Raw genomic sequence first — 15,595 nt, 5'->3', positions numbered from 1 at the left:
CAATCTGTGAAGAAGATTGTTCTTTTATTAAATTAGAAACACATTTCATTTATCAGTCTGTGCATGTTTATTAACTTTGACTGATCTTATGTGTCATGTAAACATGATCAGTCTGATCATAATCTGATAACAATCTGCATGTGGTTTTATAATCCACACAGACATGATGTGTTTCTATGACATGAATAATTTTCTCTCATCATCAGTGTTTGTGACGTACGGAAGAGGATAAGGGACACGTGTATAATAAATAAAACAGCATGAATTCTAAAAATCACAATTCTCCTACTTTATTCTCAGAATTCCAATTTGAATCTCAGAATTCCGACTTTAATCTCAGAATTACAACTTTAATCACAGAACTCCAACTTTAATCTCAGAATTCTGATTTTAGTCACAGAATTCCAATTTATCTCAGAATTCCGACTTTAATCTCAGAATTGACTTTGTTCTCAGAATTCCTACTTTAATCTCAGAATTCCAATTTTAATCACAGAATTACGACTTTATTATCAGAATTCCAACTTTAATCACAGAACTCCAACTTTAATCTCAGAATTCCAACTTTAATCACAGAATTCCAACTTTAATCTCAGATTTCATGATGTTTTCTCACGTGTCCTCTTCCATAGAGATGTGCTTTCTGAGTGAAGGAAAATAATTCAGATATTTAACAGTTTTGTTTAAAGCACCAAGGACATTTAAATATGTCCTGAAAATATTTTAAACACGTTGGAAAGTCAGTGGAATAAAATAAAATAATTTTTCTGTTGAATGACACGTTTTTGTTTGTTTTGTTTTTTAAACGACCAACAAACCCCAGACATGCAGAGTTAAAGCAACAGTGTGCAAGTCACAACCTGCCCTACCACTGATCCACCGTGGCTCAATCATAACTCCTCACTTTTTTAATACTTTTAATTTGACTTTTACTTATGACTTTTGATAACTAAGTAAATGTCATACATTTGAAGACTTTTACTAAAGTCATATTATAATAAGTGTCAGCACTTAGACTGCCTAAACAAATATATATACGTATACACAATATATCTCTCTCTCTCTATATATATATATGTACATATATATACTAGGGCTGGGACTTTATTGTGTTAATTTATTTTTGCACTCCAAACAACACGGAACGTTGCTCATTGCTCGAGTTCCCGGCCGGAATACCGATGCACAGGACAAAACACGAGATAAATGGAAGTTGTTGCTGGGTTCCATGGGCGGAAATTTTAGTTTTCAAATTCTACCGAGTGGAAACATGGATAGAAGCACAGTTGTGTGCAAAAGTGCCAACCACCGGTGCACTGCAGCCTCCGCTACCACCTCGCGTAGCTGTGTGTGTGTGTGTGTGTGCATGACCGTGTGTGTGTGTGTGCGTGTGTGTGTGCAGCTAGCACAGACAACGCTCCTCGTTGGAGCAGCAGTGTCACTAATCCACACTCGACAAGATGACAGGGTTCCGAGCCAAAAGTAACTTGAAGACAGAACGTTAACAAAAAAGTCCTGAAAAACTTGAATATAGCTAACTTGAATTTAAGAATTTATGAACAATGCAATTATTTTGCACTTTATGTTAACACTCACTGATGAAAATAAACACGATGTTGTTTGAGCTCATTTATGTGTCTATTCATTGATTAAGTCATATACCAAAGTCCATTTAAATTGAAAAATGTTGCTTCTCGTGTCAAATATTCATATGTGATTAATCGCGATTCATTTTAATGGAGTCCCACCACTATTAAAAATGCAACAATAATAAAAATGTAAACACGAGGAAACCCAAACTATTTTCACTCAATTACTGTTGTTTTTTCTCTGCACATGAAATGTTTGTCCTAAACTTTAACCTTAATTTATTTGAATAAGACAAGTGAATGAATGAATGTATGAATTAATCTGTCTATAATTTTTTCTTAGCATGCTTTTGTTTTTAGCACGTTAGCCCCTGAGTGATGTTTTAGCATGCTAACAACGACATTAGCATGCAAGTGTTTATTTGCACATCAGAGTCAGTGTGAATGTTTTAATGCACTTAGCAACATTAGCTTAGCAGGGTAACAGAGTAATTCTGATTTTATTGATTTGGACTGAAAACGTTTTACTTCTGTTAAGTTAAACTGAAATAAACGAGTGAAGAGTGATTTATGGCACGTGACAGGAAGGGGGCGATGTTGTTTTATACAAGCAGGTTTGTTTGTTTAAGCTTAAGGGTCAAAGGTCATGTCGACAGCAGGAATGATGGGTAATGTAGTCATGACAGAAATACTGACTGTTTGCACCACAGTGACGATCACATGGTGGAAAATCGATGGCTGAGCCAATCACATTCGGTGTCCAGGGGGTTGCCAGGCAGAAAAACAGACCAGGACGCAGCCATCGATTTCTTCAGAGATGGAACAACGTTTACACGGATGAACCTGGAGGGAGGGAGGAAGAGAGAGGAGAGAGGAGAGAGGAAGAGAGAGAGAGAGAGAGAGAGAGGAGAGAGAGAGAGAGAGAGAGAGAGAGAGAGGGAGAGAGGAAGAGAGGAGAGAGCAGGGGAGGGAGGAGGAGAGGGAGAGAGAGGAGAGAGGAGAGAGGGAGAGGAGGAGAGAGAGAGAGAGAGAGGAGGGAGGAGGAGAGAGGAGAGAGAAGGAGAGAGGAAGAGAGAGGAGAAAGAAGGAGAGAGGAGGGAGGAGGGAGGAGAGAGGAGAGAGAGGTTTGAGTATATAATAAAGTCCCTTTATTAAACACTTCAGGGAGGCCACCTACATCACTGTCCAATCAGAACAAAAATAACGGGAACAGCAAAACAACAACCAAATGAGAACTTTCCCCAGATCACAAATTTACAAATAGCTCCACATCCCTTCCCACAGAACACAAAGCCCCCCCCAGAGCCCACACACAGTTGAAATCTTCCATATTGTCTGTCACTTTATAGAAAGCATGTTCCACCCTCAGTCGGGCCTTCAGTAGACCCTTAAGAACTGACATCATGTCCACACTCCTAGAACCCTGGGCCCTGTTTCTGCGAGTCAGAGCCAGACAAAAGGTTCAACAATGTCAAAATAGGTTTTCTTTTTGCAGGATACTTATTAAAATAAACAGAACAAAAGAAAAAGTCTCCCCAAGATCCTGAAACAACTTTTTAAGAAGAATAAAAAAAGATGCCAACCTATGACTCTCAACAAACAAATGTGTGAGGGTTTCAGTCTGAAAACAAAACAAACACTCATCCCTAACCCCAGGACAGATGTGCGCTCTGTATCTGTTCGTAGCTATTGCCCCATGTACGATCCTCCACTGGAGGTCAGCTGTGTACAGGGACCGCCAGCTGCCTTTCGGAGATGAGTCCAGGCCAAAGAACTCAGTCCACCTCGACTCCTGGACCTCCAACAACAACCGAAGATGAAGTACTTTGACACAGGCTTGATAAAGTTCCTTCTTGCCTACATCCTGAAACTTGCCCAGATGTGGTGTTGTGAGAGACAGCAGGTTACCCGCTCCTTCCTGCCACTGCCCCACAGCTGGGGAGACAGACAGACAGACAGAGATGGGAAGCTGTACTCGCTGCCCTCACTCCACTGTTCACACAGGGTTTGGTCTCTCGCAAATGCTCTCAGATGTTGTGGCAGAGCAGCGCAGACTTCTTCTACCACCCATCCTCCCTCTCTGATTCTGATCCGCAAGCTGGCAGACTGAAGGGTTGGCGCTGTTAAAACCCTGTTTGAAACCAAACAACCACTCCTTGTCCTTGTGCGGACACGCTAACCTCTTGTGTCCAATATATCCACATTCAAAACATTTCATCTGTCCTGGACTGGCATACACGATATAGCAGCCTTCACAGTGCTTGACTCTGAAAGATATCCAGAGTCTGTGTGGGTGAGTCCAAAAACGTAAACACCTGTCTCCACAGAGACTGCACATGCTTAAGTTTAGGGTCTTTACACAAGTAAAAAAAAAAAAGTAACTGAGGTGGGGGCGCGGCCTTACCTGTCGGGTGAGGGCCACAGGTGACGCTGTAAGACGTCCACAAACTAACGGCCATCAGGAATGTTGTGATGAAACCAAACACCTGAGGAGAAAAAAAACACCTTTTCCTTCACAGTTTCCAAACAAAGAATCCATTTAGTGAATGAAGTGTGTTTGACTCCGCTGCACTAGGAGGCGATATGCTCCTCAGTGTTAGGTTTTTGTTGGTTGACCTTGTTACGGTCTCATCTGTACTTGAAGACCTCGGCCCTTTCTCAATACTCAAGTACGCAAGTATGTACTTCTGTACTTGAGAAGTACGCCTGGAGTACACACTCGCCAAGTACAGAGTACACAAGTATGATTCTTCAACAGCAGCTACTTCCTTGTTCTACTGTTTGAATGACAGTGCTTAAAGCCCACATAGACCGGAAGCTCCAATTAACGCTGCGTTTGTGTGTGTATCTGCGTCATTACCTCGTTTATGAAACCCTAAAGTTTCAGAACAAACAGTTCAGCCACTGCTGAGAAAATAGTGTTGTGTTGTTTTCCTGGGCTCTGCGAAGCGGATCGGCACTTCCTTAATTTGATGTCGTCATCAGAAATCCTCACCACTCCTCTCACCACCGTAGCGCCTCCTGGTGTGGGTACTAGTCCGGGCACATCCGGTTGCATACATTGAACCGCAGAAGAAGAAGAACTACTCTCGTTGTAGCTGCTGAGATGCAGAGCATCCACCGTGCCAGAGGGGGAGCTGTGTATCTGAGAGCTGGCCTATCTATTACGTCACTTCCAGGTACCTGGCCAATCACAGGACAGTAGGAAAGCTCTCGTTGGCTGGCCAATCACAACACAGTCCACGTTCTGGGGGTGTGGTTTTGGTCTGAAACAGCGCGGCTGACGAGAGCGTCCGTGAGGAGACATTTAGATCGGCTCGTTTGCAGCAATTAGGAGGTTTTTAACCATGAAAACAAGTTAATATATGTAAGTAGACCTCCATAACTAAAATATATGTGTGACCATGAAAACAAGTTAATATATGTAAGTAGACCTCCATAACTAACATATATGTGACCGTGAAAACAAGTTAATATATGTAAGTAGACCTCCATAACTAACATATATGTGACCATGAAAACAAGTTAATATATGTAAGTAGACCTCCATAACTAACATATATGTGACCATGAAAACAAGTTAATATATGTAAGATATATGTGACAAGTTAATATATGTAAGTAGACCTCCATAACTAACATATATGTGACCATGAAAACAAGTTAATATAAGTTAAATATGTGACCATTGTAAGTAGACCTCCATAACTAACATATATATGTGACCATGAAAACAAGTTAATATATGTAAGTAGACCTCCATAACTAACATATATGTGACCATGAAAACAAGTTAATATATGTAAGTAGACCTCCATAACTAACATATGTGACCATGAAAACAAGTTAATATATGTAAGTAGACCTCCATAACTAACATATATGTGACCATGAAAACAAGTTAATATATGTAAGTAGACCTCCATAACTAACATATGTGTGACCATGAAAACAAGTTAATATATGTAAGTAGACCTCCATAACTAACATATATGTGACCATGAAAACAAGTTAATATATGTAAGTAGACCTCCATAACTAACATATATATGTGATACAAGCATTCTATGTCGCCTTTAACTCATTTTCATGGTCACATATATGTGAGTTATGGAGGTCTACTTACATATATTAACTACTCACTCTCACACACCAAAGTCCAGAGAGAAAATTGCTGCAGGGACACAGGAGGTGCTGGTCCTCTGCTGCCTTGTGTGGTCACTTTGTATCACTGAAGTAAGTCTAAATTAAATATTTTAAAAGTTGAATTTTACAAAATATATAAGTAGACCTCCATAACTAACATATATGTGTGATACAAGCATTTTATGTCACCTTTAAGCCTCATTAGTGCCACCTACAGTGTTGATAAATGAACATATGAAATACTTTCAATAAATCCGTATATATAGTTATTATTTTCACATTTTAAATATTTAACTTTATTTATAAATTTATTTCTATTAAAATATACAGTACCATGTGGAAAAACGATATACTACAGCGTTGTAGAGTAGTGTGTGTGTATATATACATATATATGTATATATACACATATACATATGTACATATTATATTTAAATACATATACAATGACCATGTGACTTTAATATAAATCTAAAATTCAAAGTTAAAATAAATAAAACATCAATACTATACAAACTTTCAAACTGTCAGGTCAAAACGTTTCCATTAAAAACAAAATAACAACAAATCTACGGATCACACCAAGCATCTAATGACAGAGACGTCATTATTTCCTCAGGACAGGCCGAGGTCACGCTGATCTGCGCTGGGCACAGTGAGCAGCGAGCATCCACAGAGGCGGAGCTTATCACCCCTGACAAACGTCGCTGCCAAACTATAAATACGTCATATCTTCATACATAAACCACATGTTTGAATTCTAAATGACTAATTTCTCGCCTCAAATGATGTTAAAACACAGAAATATATTTATTTCAGGTTTATATTTCTATTATCTGCTGCTATGTTCCGCCAAAATGCATTCTGGGATACATGGCCATCCCAAGTACGCTTAAGTCACCACCCGATGCATACTGGGTAAAATGGGCGGAGCGAGAACACTTCTGGGCTTGAGAACCGTCCTCGCTGTTCGCTTATTTGAGAATTGGAACAGAACTTGGACTGAGGCTGATGATGTTTTCACAAGTACAGACAAGTACACGCAAGTACACACAAGTAAGCACAAATATGGATATTGAGAAACGGCCCTGATTTGTCTGAACTTCCTGTGAAATTTTTGTTTACATTGGTTTCTACGATTTTTAAATAAAACGTGAGTTTTCATCACATGAACATTTATGTCGCGGACGCTCTTTTTTCAACATGACTGTACCACTTCCTTTGATCCTGGCCTTCAAAATAAGAGCCAATGACTTTGGCTTTTTACTACTTCCTGTGCCGATGTTTCACCACAATGCTTGGCGATAAATATATTCTGACTTTAATCTCAGAATTCTGACGTGTGTGTGTGTGTGCGAGTGTGTATGTGTATGTGTATGTGTGCGTGTGTGTCTCTGTGTGTGTGTGTGTGTGTGCGTTTGTGTACTCACTGAAGCAGCCACCAGTGCTGAAACTGATCCACTCTTCACTGCAGCGATGATGGAGGCGATGAGGATGAGGACGGTCCCAACTGAGTAATGAAAAAACTCCTGACAGACAGACAGAGAGAGAGACAGACAGAGAGAGAGAGAAGGACAGACAGAGAAAAAGAGATGACTCAACAACATTTATTCACTTAAAATAAATCACTGACATCACAGAGTCTCATCTCCACATCTTTATCTCACTGTGGGACTTTTCTTTGTGTAAACTCAAGTTTATAAACCGCACACTCTCCCACACACACACACACACAGAGCAGTTGTTGATCCACTGCTGCCTCCATCACTAAGTTCTAATGTCTGATTTTGTAAAATTCAGCTTTTAAAATATTTAATTTAGACTGTGATACAAAGTATCACACGAGGCAGCAGAGGACCAGAAACTCCTTCTGCAACTGGTATTGTTAATGCTGTTACTGTTACTGCTGCTGTTACTGTTACTGCTACTATTACTGTTACTACTGCTGCTGCTGTTACTGTTACTGCTGCTGTTACTGTTGCTGCTGCTGCTGTTACTGTTGCTGTTACTGTTACTGCTGCTGTTACTGTTACTGATGCTGTTACTGTTACTGCTGCTGTTACTGTTACTACTGCTGCTGCTGTTACTGCTGTTGCTGCTGCTGTTACTGCTGCTGCTGTTACTGCTGCTGCTTCTGTTACTGATGCTGTTACTGCTGTTACTACTGCTGCTACTGCTGCTGTTACTGCTGCTGCTACTGCTGCTGTTACTGCTGTTACTGCTGCTGCTGCTGCTGCTGTTACTGCTGTTACTGTTACTGCTGCTGCTGTTACTGCTGCTGTTACTGCTGCTGCTGCTGTTACTGCTGCTGCTGCTGCTGTTACTGCTGTTACTGCTGCTGCTGTTACTACTGCTGCTCTGTTACTACTGCTGCTTCTATTACTGCTGCTGTTACTGTCACTGCTGCTGCTGTTGTTACTTTTACTGCTGATGTTACTGTTACTGCTGCTGCTGTTACTGATGCTGTTACTGCTGCTGTCACTGCTGCTGCTGTTACTGCTGCTGCTGCTGCTGTTACTGATGCTGTTACTGTTACTGCTGCTGTAACTGCCGCTGCTGCTGTTACTGCTGCTGTTATTGATACTGCTGCTGTTACTGTTATTGCTGTTACTTAGTGATGTGATGTTCCACATCGAGGCTTCAAAGCGTGTGCGGAGTAGGGGAGGGGGCGTTTCCGCGATGCGCGTATTGAGGCTTGCTTCATTTAGGGGAGGAGCCAAAAATGATGACGTCAGAAGCCTGGCTACCCGGCTGTACCCCGTGATTGCTTCGGGAAGTGGTTCAGATTTGGCCGCGGGGTTTAACAGCTATATAGACCCCTCAGGCTCCATTCAAAATGTGCGTTTTTGAAGGAGAGTTGCGGTCAGTTGAGAGTTTGGATAGTTTGGATACTAGAGTTTGTATAGCGTTTATATAGTTTGGAGATAGTTTGGAGAGTTTAGGGAGAGAGAGAGATTTAGGAGAGTGAGGAGAGTAGGATAGGTGATATAGGATGGAGCCAGCGAGGCTCATCATTGTCCAAGTTACACAAGCATAATCTGTGCCCTATTCCTAGTTCCACAAGCACTTTCACTGTCCTCTGCCTGATTACGCCCATGCCATTTCCAGAAAAACATATGTATTAAACACATATGTACAGAAATTATTTGGTTGTACATTTTTTGTAATTCATAGTCATTTCTAACAGACATAACAGACACAAAGACTCTATGCATCAAACATTATGTGATTCAGATACAGCTGCCTGTGATTATACACTTGGCCAGTAGGTGGTTTCATGTGCACATGAAGCTTCGAGAAATGAACCCTTTCTCGAATCAATTGGCTCAAGTGGTTCAATGCTTCATGAGACTTCATCTCACCATCACTACTGTTACTGCTGCTGTTACTGTTACTGCTATTGTTACTGTTACTGCTATTGTTACTGTTATTGCTGCTGTTACTGCTGTTGTTGTTACAGCTGCTGTTTACCGTCAGTGGCCAGTTGATGCAGGGCATCTTTTCCTGCAGCCTGCACAGGTGCATTAGGAAGAAGACGAGGAGGGCGATGAGGAACCACAGCGCCACCACCTCGAAGAACTGGAACGCCGCCCAGCTGGGCCAACCACGAGCACAGTGCACGCACAGGAAGACGATGAGCAAAGCAAGCTGGGAAAAAAGACATGATCACTTTGATGGTTCATACAGCTGGGGTTTAATACTAAAAAAAAAAAATATTTTTATTATTATCTGTGATTTTTTAATTGACTTTTTACACAAAAAACATAAAAAATAAAATAGAAAAGCACATTATTATAAATATTATTATTCTTGTTTTTATGGTAGACATTTGAACAAATAGTCTCATTTCACTGAAGGAACAAACGATTAAGTTATTAATATAAACATTAGAAATGAATGAATGAACATTTAACGTGTTCGAATATAACATTTGTTACTTTTGATTTAAAGTCAAAGTTTATCACCAAAAAAAAAACCTTTACCATAACGTTTTAACAATTCAGTCAATTCAAAGTCTCGATTAATTCCAGCGTAACTCCAGTTTAACTCTAGGTTAAATCCAGTTTAACTTTGGGTTAAATCCAGTTTAACACTGGGTGAAATCAGGGTTAAATGTGGTTTAGCTTTTGGTTAAATCTGCGTTAAATCCAGTTTAACTCTGGGTTAAATAAGGATTAAATGTGGTTTAACTCCGGGTTAAATCTGGGTTAAATGTGGTTTAACTCTGGGTTAAATCCAGGTTAAATCCAGGTTAAATCCGGGTTAAATATGGTTTAACTCTGGGTTAAATCCAGTTTAAATCCGGGATAAATCCCGTTTAACTCCGGGTTAAATGTGGTTTAACTCTGGGTTAATCCGGGTTAACACCAGTTTAATACCGGGTTAAATGTGGGTTAAATTCAGTTTAAATTCGGTTTAACTCCGGGTCCCTCCGCTACATTTCTCACCATCTGTCCCATCTTCAGCAGTCCCGGGATGGTCCGGGTGTAGCCCATGTTGAGGACACTGTCACCGGAAGTCCTGGTCGTCGTGCTCGTGGTCGTGATGACGGTGTGAGACATATTTACGGTAAAAAAAACAAACAAGTAACGCAGTGTAACCAACTGAAGCGCGAGTTTAGTGCGGTTTAACAGCGGTTGTGATGATAACACAGCAGTCAGTGTGTCACAGAGCCCCGCCCCGTCAACACACACCGGAAACTAATTCCCACTTCCTGTGACGGACTTCAGAATAAAATTAGTTCAGGTCCGTACAAATCCCTGGTTTTGAGTAAACTTTTACCTCTGGTAATTAATTTAACTGAAGAGTTTATGTTGTTTGTTGTGTTCTGAATCTTTCACCCAAATAAAGAAACAAAAACAAAATTTTTTAATGATAAAATCAACCGTTTATTTTATGGTTTCTCTGTTTATGTTATTTTGAAGGAAACATCCTCTACTTCCTGTTTCATTTTGGAGCGCGTGACCTTTGATAAGTGTGTTTGTGTGTGTGTGCGTGTGTGTGGAGGTGTGGAGGTGTGGTCTCTGTCAGGAAAACACTGCAGAGGTGAGGTGTGAAGTTTCCGAAACACACATACACACACACAGACACACACGCACACACAAAATGACCTGTTTGAAAGATCAGCAGCTTCTTTTTTTTCATCTGTTACCATGGAGACATAAAAACACATGTGTGCAGCCACTTCCTGTGTGTGCTCCAAACACATGTGTGCAGCCACTTCCTGTGTGGCACCCCCACACACAGGAAGTGAACTTGAAACCTGCATTAGAGAACAGGAAATGTGAGCGGTCACAGTAAAACCTCCACTGATCACCGCACTCACCAAACCACTGAGGGTTAGCGCTTCTCTCTGATTGGCTCCTCTACACTTGAGGGGGCGGAGACACAGAGAGGAGACATACTTATGGATCCAACAATTATTGATCAACATGATTTATTTAATTTATTGTTAATAATCATTGTTTCTTCATAGTAACAGCAGATGTTTGTCAGTGTGGAACAGTCACAGGTGAGTACAGCACACCTGAGGACAAAACAAACAAAAACAACCTGGTTAAACTAAATGTATTTAAGTCAATGTTATAAAGATTCATAAATATATTCTAAATCAAAATACATGTTTAGCGTATTGTATCACAGGACTCACAGGAGGCGGGGCTTGGCAGAGTGACAGTTGAATAAACCAGTGACGTCTCATTATCTCCGTTGTCTGAGGTTTTTGTTTTTTGTTTTGAACATGAAAACAAAATTAAATGTCTTTGTTTCTGTCAAACATCACAAGTGTGTGTGTGTGAGTGTGCGTGTGTGTGTGTGTGTGTGTGTGTGCGTGTGTGTGTGAGTGTGTGTGAGTGCGTGCGTGTGTGTGTGTGTGGAGTGTGTGCTGTGTGTGTGTGTATGTGTGTGTGTGTGTGAGTGTGTGGTGTGTGTGTATGTGTGTGTGTGAGTGTGTGTGTGTGTGTGTATGTGTGTGTGTGTGTGTGTGTGTGTGTGTGTGTGTCTCACCTGCTTCAGTGTTTTCATAAACATCAGCAGAGTTTCCTTCAGCTGAGGACAAATCACACATATTAAATTTCACATATTGATGATGATGATGATGACGATGATGATGATGATGATGTCATTGTCCTGGTCAAATCTAAATCTTTGATCTCACCTCTGTTCCTCCTGCAGTACACGATGCCTCCTGTAGAGAGCAGCAGCACCACCACGATGCCACAAACCACCAGCGTTATCATCACGGTCATGTGACAGGGTGGGTACATCCTCTCTGCGTCACCCAGCGCATTCTCTGCCCTGCAGATTAGCTCCTCCCCCTCCTCGGGATACGGCACAGAGCTGACGAGTCCGTACTGACCCGACTGCGACTCCGCCCCCTGGTTTTCCCTCAGTCGTTTGGAGGACGAGAGCCACACGATTTTGGGCCTCGGGTTTCCCTGCGCCTCACACTGCAGCCTCCGGGCGGCGCCGTCAGGGGAAGAGAGAGCGTCCACCAATGAGAGACTGAGGATCTGAGGCTCGGCTGTAAACAGGAAGTGCTCTGACAGCTCAAATAATGACAATAATAATAACGTACATGTGTTTGGGGTCATATGAAGTTTAGAGGCTATTGGATAGGAGTCATGGGAGCACTTCCTGTTTCAAAATGGTGGCAAAATGGTTTAAATTCACCAATTCTCCTATGCTTTCCCGTTTTGCCTTTGATGCGTCTGGTAGAAACGGACAACATTCAAAATGGCTGACTCCCTGTTGAGTTGAGGCCGTGGTTACATTGACTTTTTCCTGCGTCCTTGGCGATAACATCTTCCTCACGGATCATTTTCCTTCAGGTTATTTTTATTATTCCATGTCCTGGTCATTAACGCATGCATTAACGTGCATTAACCTCTGGCATGGAGGTCAGGTTTGGCCAAAATGCGACATTGTCATAGTGCTCAGACTTGGTGTTGCACCCCTGTAGCACCCCCTAAGGTGGAAACACGCCACAGCTCAAGATGAACAAAGAAGTCCACAAAACCTCACCTCAACAGGAAGTCAGCCATTTTGAGCAGTGTCGTTAAAATGAACAAACTCGTCAGGGCGTTGCTATGGAGACACTGAAAGGACTCACCGTTAACCTGAAGCTCTATCTTCTGGTAGGAAGTGGAGTCTTTCAGTTCCACTGTGCAGAAATATGAACCCTCATCGCCGAGCTGCGTGGTCCTGATCAGGAGGGACACGTCTCCTCGCCGCGGGTCTCCATTGAGAGAAAATCTGAATCCAGGGATTAAACAGCTGGTAAATCCCAGAGTGGAGTCGTTTTTACCTGAGCAGGTGAGGAATGGAGCAGCCTTTTGTTTTTTGGCCGACCAGCGGACTGTGATCTGTCCTGAATAATAACGCTGCTGTCTGGGGTCAGTAAAGGAGCAGCCAAGGACTGCGTCCTGTCCTCTGAGGACGGTGACGTCCGGAGACACCACCACCTTCACATGTCCAGACACACACCCTGAAAAACACGGCAAGGACAATGAAACCTAACGATGTAACAATGATCAGGTGTTACAATCATAACACCTCACCTGTGACGACCACACACACAATCAGCTCCAGTGTCTGTGGAGACATCGTCCAGAAAAGTGAAGAAGAAGCAAATGTTTGAACTCAAACAGAAACTTTAAATAAAGTGTGTCATTTCCTGTCAATGTCAGAAAAGTAGAAGTAGAGGAAGCTGCTGCTGCACACACACACACACATATGACATCTTCACATGATCACGTCTTTATCTCACTGTTACACAGACTGTGTTTGTGTAACCTGGAGTTTGTAAACCACTCACTCTCCCACACCAAACCCCATAGAGACAATCAGTGATTTTAACATCACACACACACAGGAGTTGTTGATCCACTGTTGCCTCCATCACTAAGTTCAAATGTCTTATTTTGTCACTTTGCCATTTAAACCTAACTCAGTGACACAAAGTGACCACACGAGGCAGCAGAGGACCAGCAGCTCCTGTGTCCCCACAGCTAAAATCACTGATTTTCTCTTTGAAGTTTGGTGTGGGAGAGTGAGTGGTTTACAAACTCCAGGTTACACAAACACTGTCTGTGTAAAAGTGAGATAAAGACGTGATCATGTGAAGATGTCGTATGTGTGTGTGTGTGTGTCTGTGTGTGTGTGCAGCAGCTTCCTCTACTTCTACTTTTCTGACATTGACAGGAAATGACACGCTTTATTAAATGTTTCTGTTTGAGTCAGCATTAACTGACATGACTCAGCATTAACTGACACATGTCAGCATTAACTGACACGAGTCAGCATTAACTGACATGAGTCAGCATTAACTGACATGACTCATCATTAACTGACATGACTCATCATTAACTGGCATGAGTCAGCATTAACTGACATGAGTCAGCATTAACTGGCATGAGTCAGCATTAACGACATGACTCATCTGGCATGAGTCAGCATTGCATGACTCATCATTAACTGGCATGAGTCAGCATTAACGACACGAAGCAGCATTAACTGACATGCATTAACTGGCATGAGTCAGCATTAACAGACACGAGTCAGCATTAACTGACATGACTCATCACGTGCTGGCATGAGTCAGCATTAACTGACACGAGTCAGCATTAACTGACATGACTCATCATTAACTGGCATGAGTCAGCATTAACTGGCATGAGTCAGCATTAACTGCACAGTCAGCATTAACTGACATGACCATCATTAACTGGCATGAGTCAGCATTAACTGGCATGAGTCAGCATTAACTGACATGACTCATCATTAACTGGCATGAGTCAGCATTAATGAGTCAGTAGCATTAACTGACATGAGTCAGCATTAACTGACACGAGTCAGCATTAACTGACATGACTCATCATTAACTGGCATGAGTCAGCATTAACTGACATGATTCAGCATTAACTGGCATGAGTCAGCATTAACTGACGTGAGTCAGCATTAACTGACATGGATCATCATTAACTGACACGAGTCAGAATTAACTGACGTGAGTCAGCATTAAAGGTGACATAGAATGCTTGTATCACACATATGTTAGTTATGGAGGTCTACTCACATATATTAACTAGTTTTCATGGTCACATATATGTTAGTTATGGAGGTCTACTTACATATATTAACTAGTTTTCATGGTCACATATATGTTAGTTATGGAGGTCTACTTACATATATTAACTTGTTTTCATGGTCACATATATGTTAGTTATGGAGGTCTACTTACATATTGTCACAACCGAACAAGGACTTGAACCCAATAGCACGACTCAGAGACAACTTCCAAAAATATTCCAATTTATTGGACAAAGTAACAAATAAAAATCACTCTCAAAAGGAGGAAAAGTATCAACAGAAAATCACTCTATCGAGGAATCACTAGATAAGCAAAAGGCAAAAGTAACAAATTATAATCACTCACTGGGAGGAGACAAAAGGTTTGGGCAAGGTGCCAAATCAAAATCACTCTTCACGAGGAAAAAACTCTGATGGCTCAAAAAGGGACAAAACAAAGTAGCAACTAAGAAAAGCAAAAACCTTACAAACAATTGACGTGGCATGGATTGGCGTGGATTCTCTGGCATGACAGACAAGACGAACTGACACAGGGCAGAGGGAAGCACAGGCTATATGTAACTCAAAGTAAATGGGGAACAGGTGGAAACAATCAGGGCGGGGAAGATAATCAGACTGGCGGGAAAACTACTGGGGAAGGGCAAGTTATCTGAAACAAGAGGAAAGAGAGATGTCAAAATAAAACAGGAAGTCACAAAACAAATAGAAGGCAAAACTAAACATAACTTAACACAACTTTCTGGATATGACAGTACCCCCCCCTCTAGGGA

General features: G+C 41.5%; 2 protein-coding genes across 3 annotated transcripts; both read right to left on the bottom strand.

The window, feature by feature from the left end:
• Nucleotides 1–550: 550 nt before the first annotated feature.
• Nucleotides 551–10,412, bottom strand: cmtm7 (CKLF-like MARVEL transmembrane domain containing 7). Its single transcript, XM_044017292.1, has 5 exons — nucleotides 10,184–10,412; nucleotides 9,207–9,383; nucleotides 7,166–7,264; nucleotides 3,994–4,075; nucleotides 551–2,432 (listed from the first exon to the last, which is right to left on the bottom strand). The coding sequence occupies exons 1-5, from the start codon at nucleotides 10,295–10,297 to the stop codon at nucleotides 2,419–2,421; spliced, it is 486 nt and encodes a 161-aa protein (XP_043873227.1). The 5' UTR covers nucleotides 10,298–10,412; the 3' UTR covers nucleotides 551–2,418.
• A 750-nt stretch (nucleotides 10,413–11,162) lies between these two features.
• Nucleotides 11,163–13,475, bottom strand: LOC122762110 (sialic acid-binding Ig-like lectin 15). 2 transcript variants are annotated; one of them, XM_044017293.1, is made up of 6 exons: nucleotides 13,295–13,475; nucleotides 12,847–13,221; nucleotides 11,893–12,258; nucleotides 11,742–11,783; nucleotides 11,386–11,448; nucleotides 11,163–11,262 (listed from the first exon to the last, which is right to left on the bottom strand). In XM_044017293.1, exons 1-6 carry the CDS (start codon nucleotides 13,338–13,340, stop codon nucleotides 11,228–11,230), a joined length of 927 nt encoding a protein of 308 aa, XP_043873228.1. In that variant the 5' UTR covers nucleotides 13,341–13,475; the 3' UTR covers nucleotides 11,163–11,227. The 2 variants fall into 2 exon arrangements, with proteins under 2 accessions (XP_043873228.1, XP_043873229.1); XM_044017294.1 differs by lacking the exon at nucleotides 11,386–11,448.
• Nucleotides 13,476–15,595: the final 2,120 nt, after the last annotated feature.

Source organism: Solea senegalensis, unplaced genomic scaffold (assembly GCF_019176455.1).
Source record: "Solea senegalensis isolate Sse05_10M unplaced genomic scaffold, IFAPA_SoseM_1 scf7180000015261, whole genome shotgun sequence".
Taxonomy (NCBI): domain Eukaryota; kingdom Metazoa; phylum Chordata; class Actinopteri; order Pleuronectiformes; family Soleidae; genus Solea; species Solea senegalensis.
This window is presented reverse-complemented; position numbering and strand designations above follow the sequence as displayed.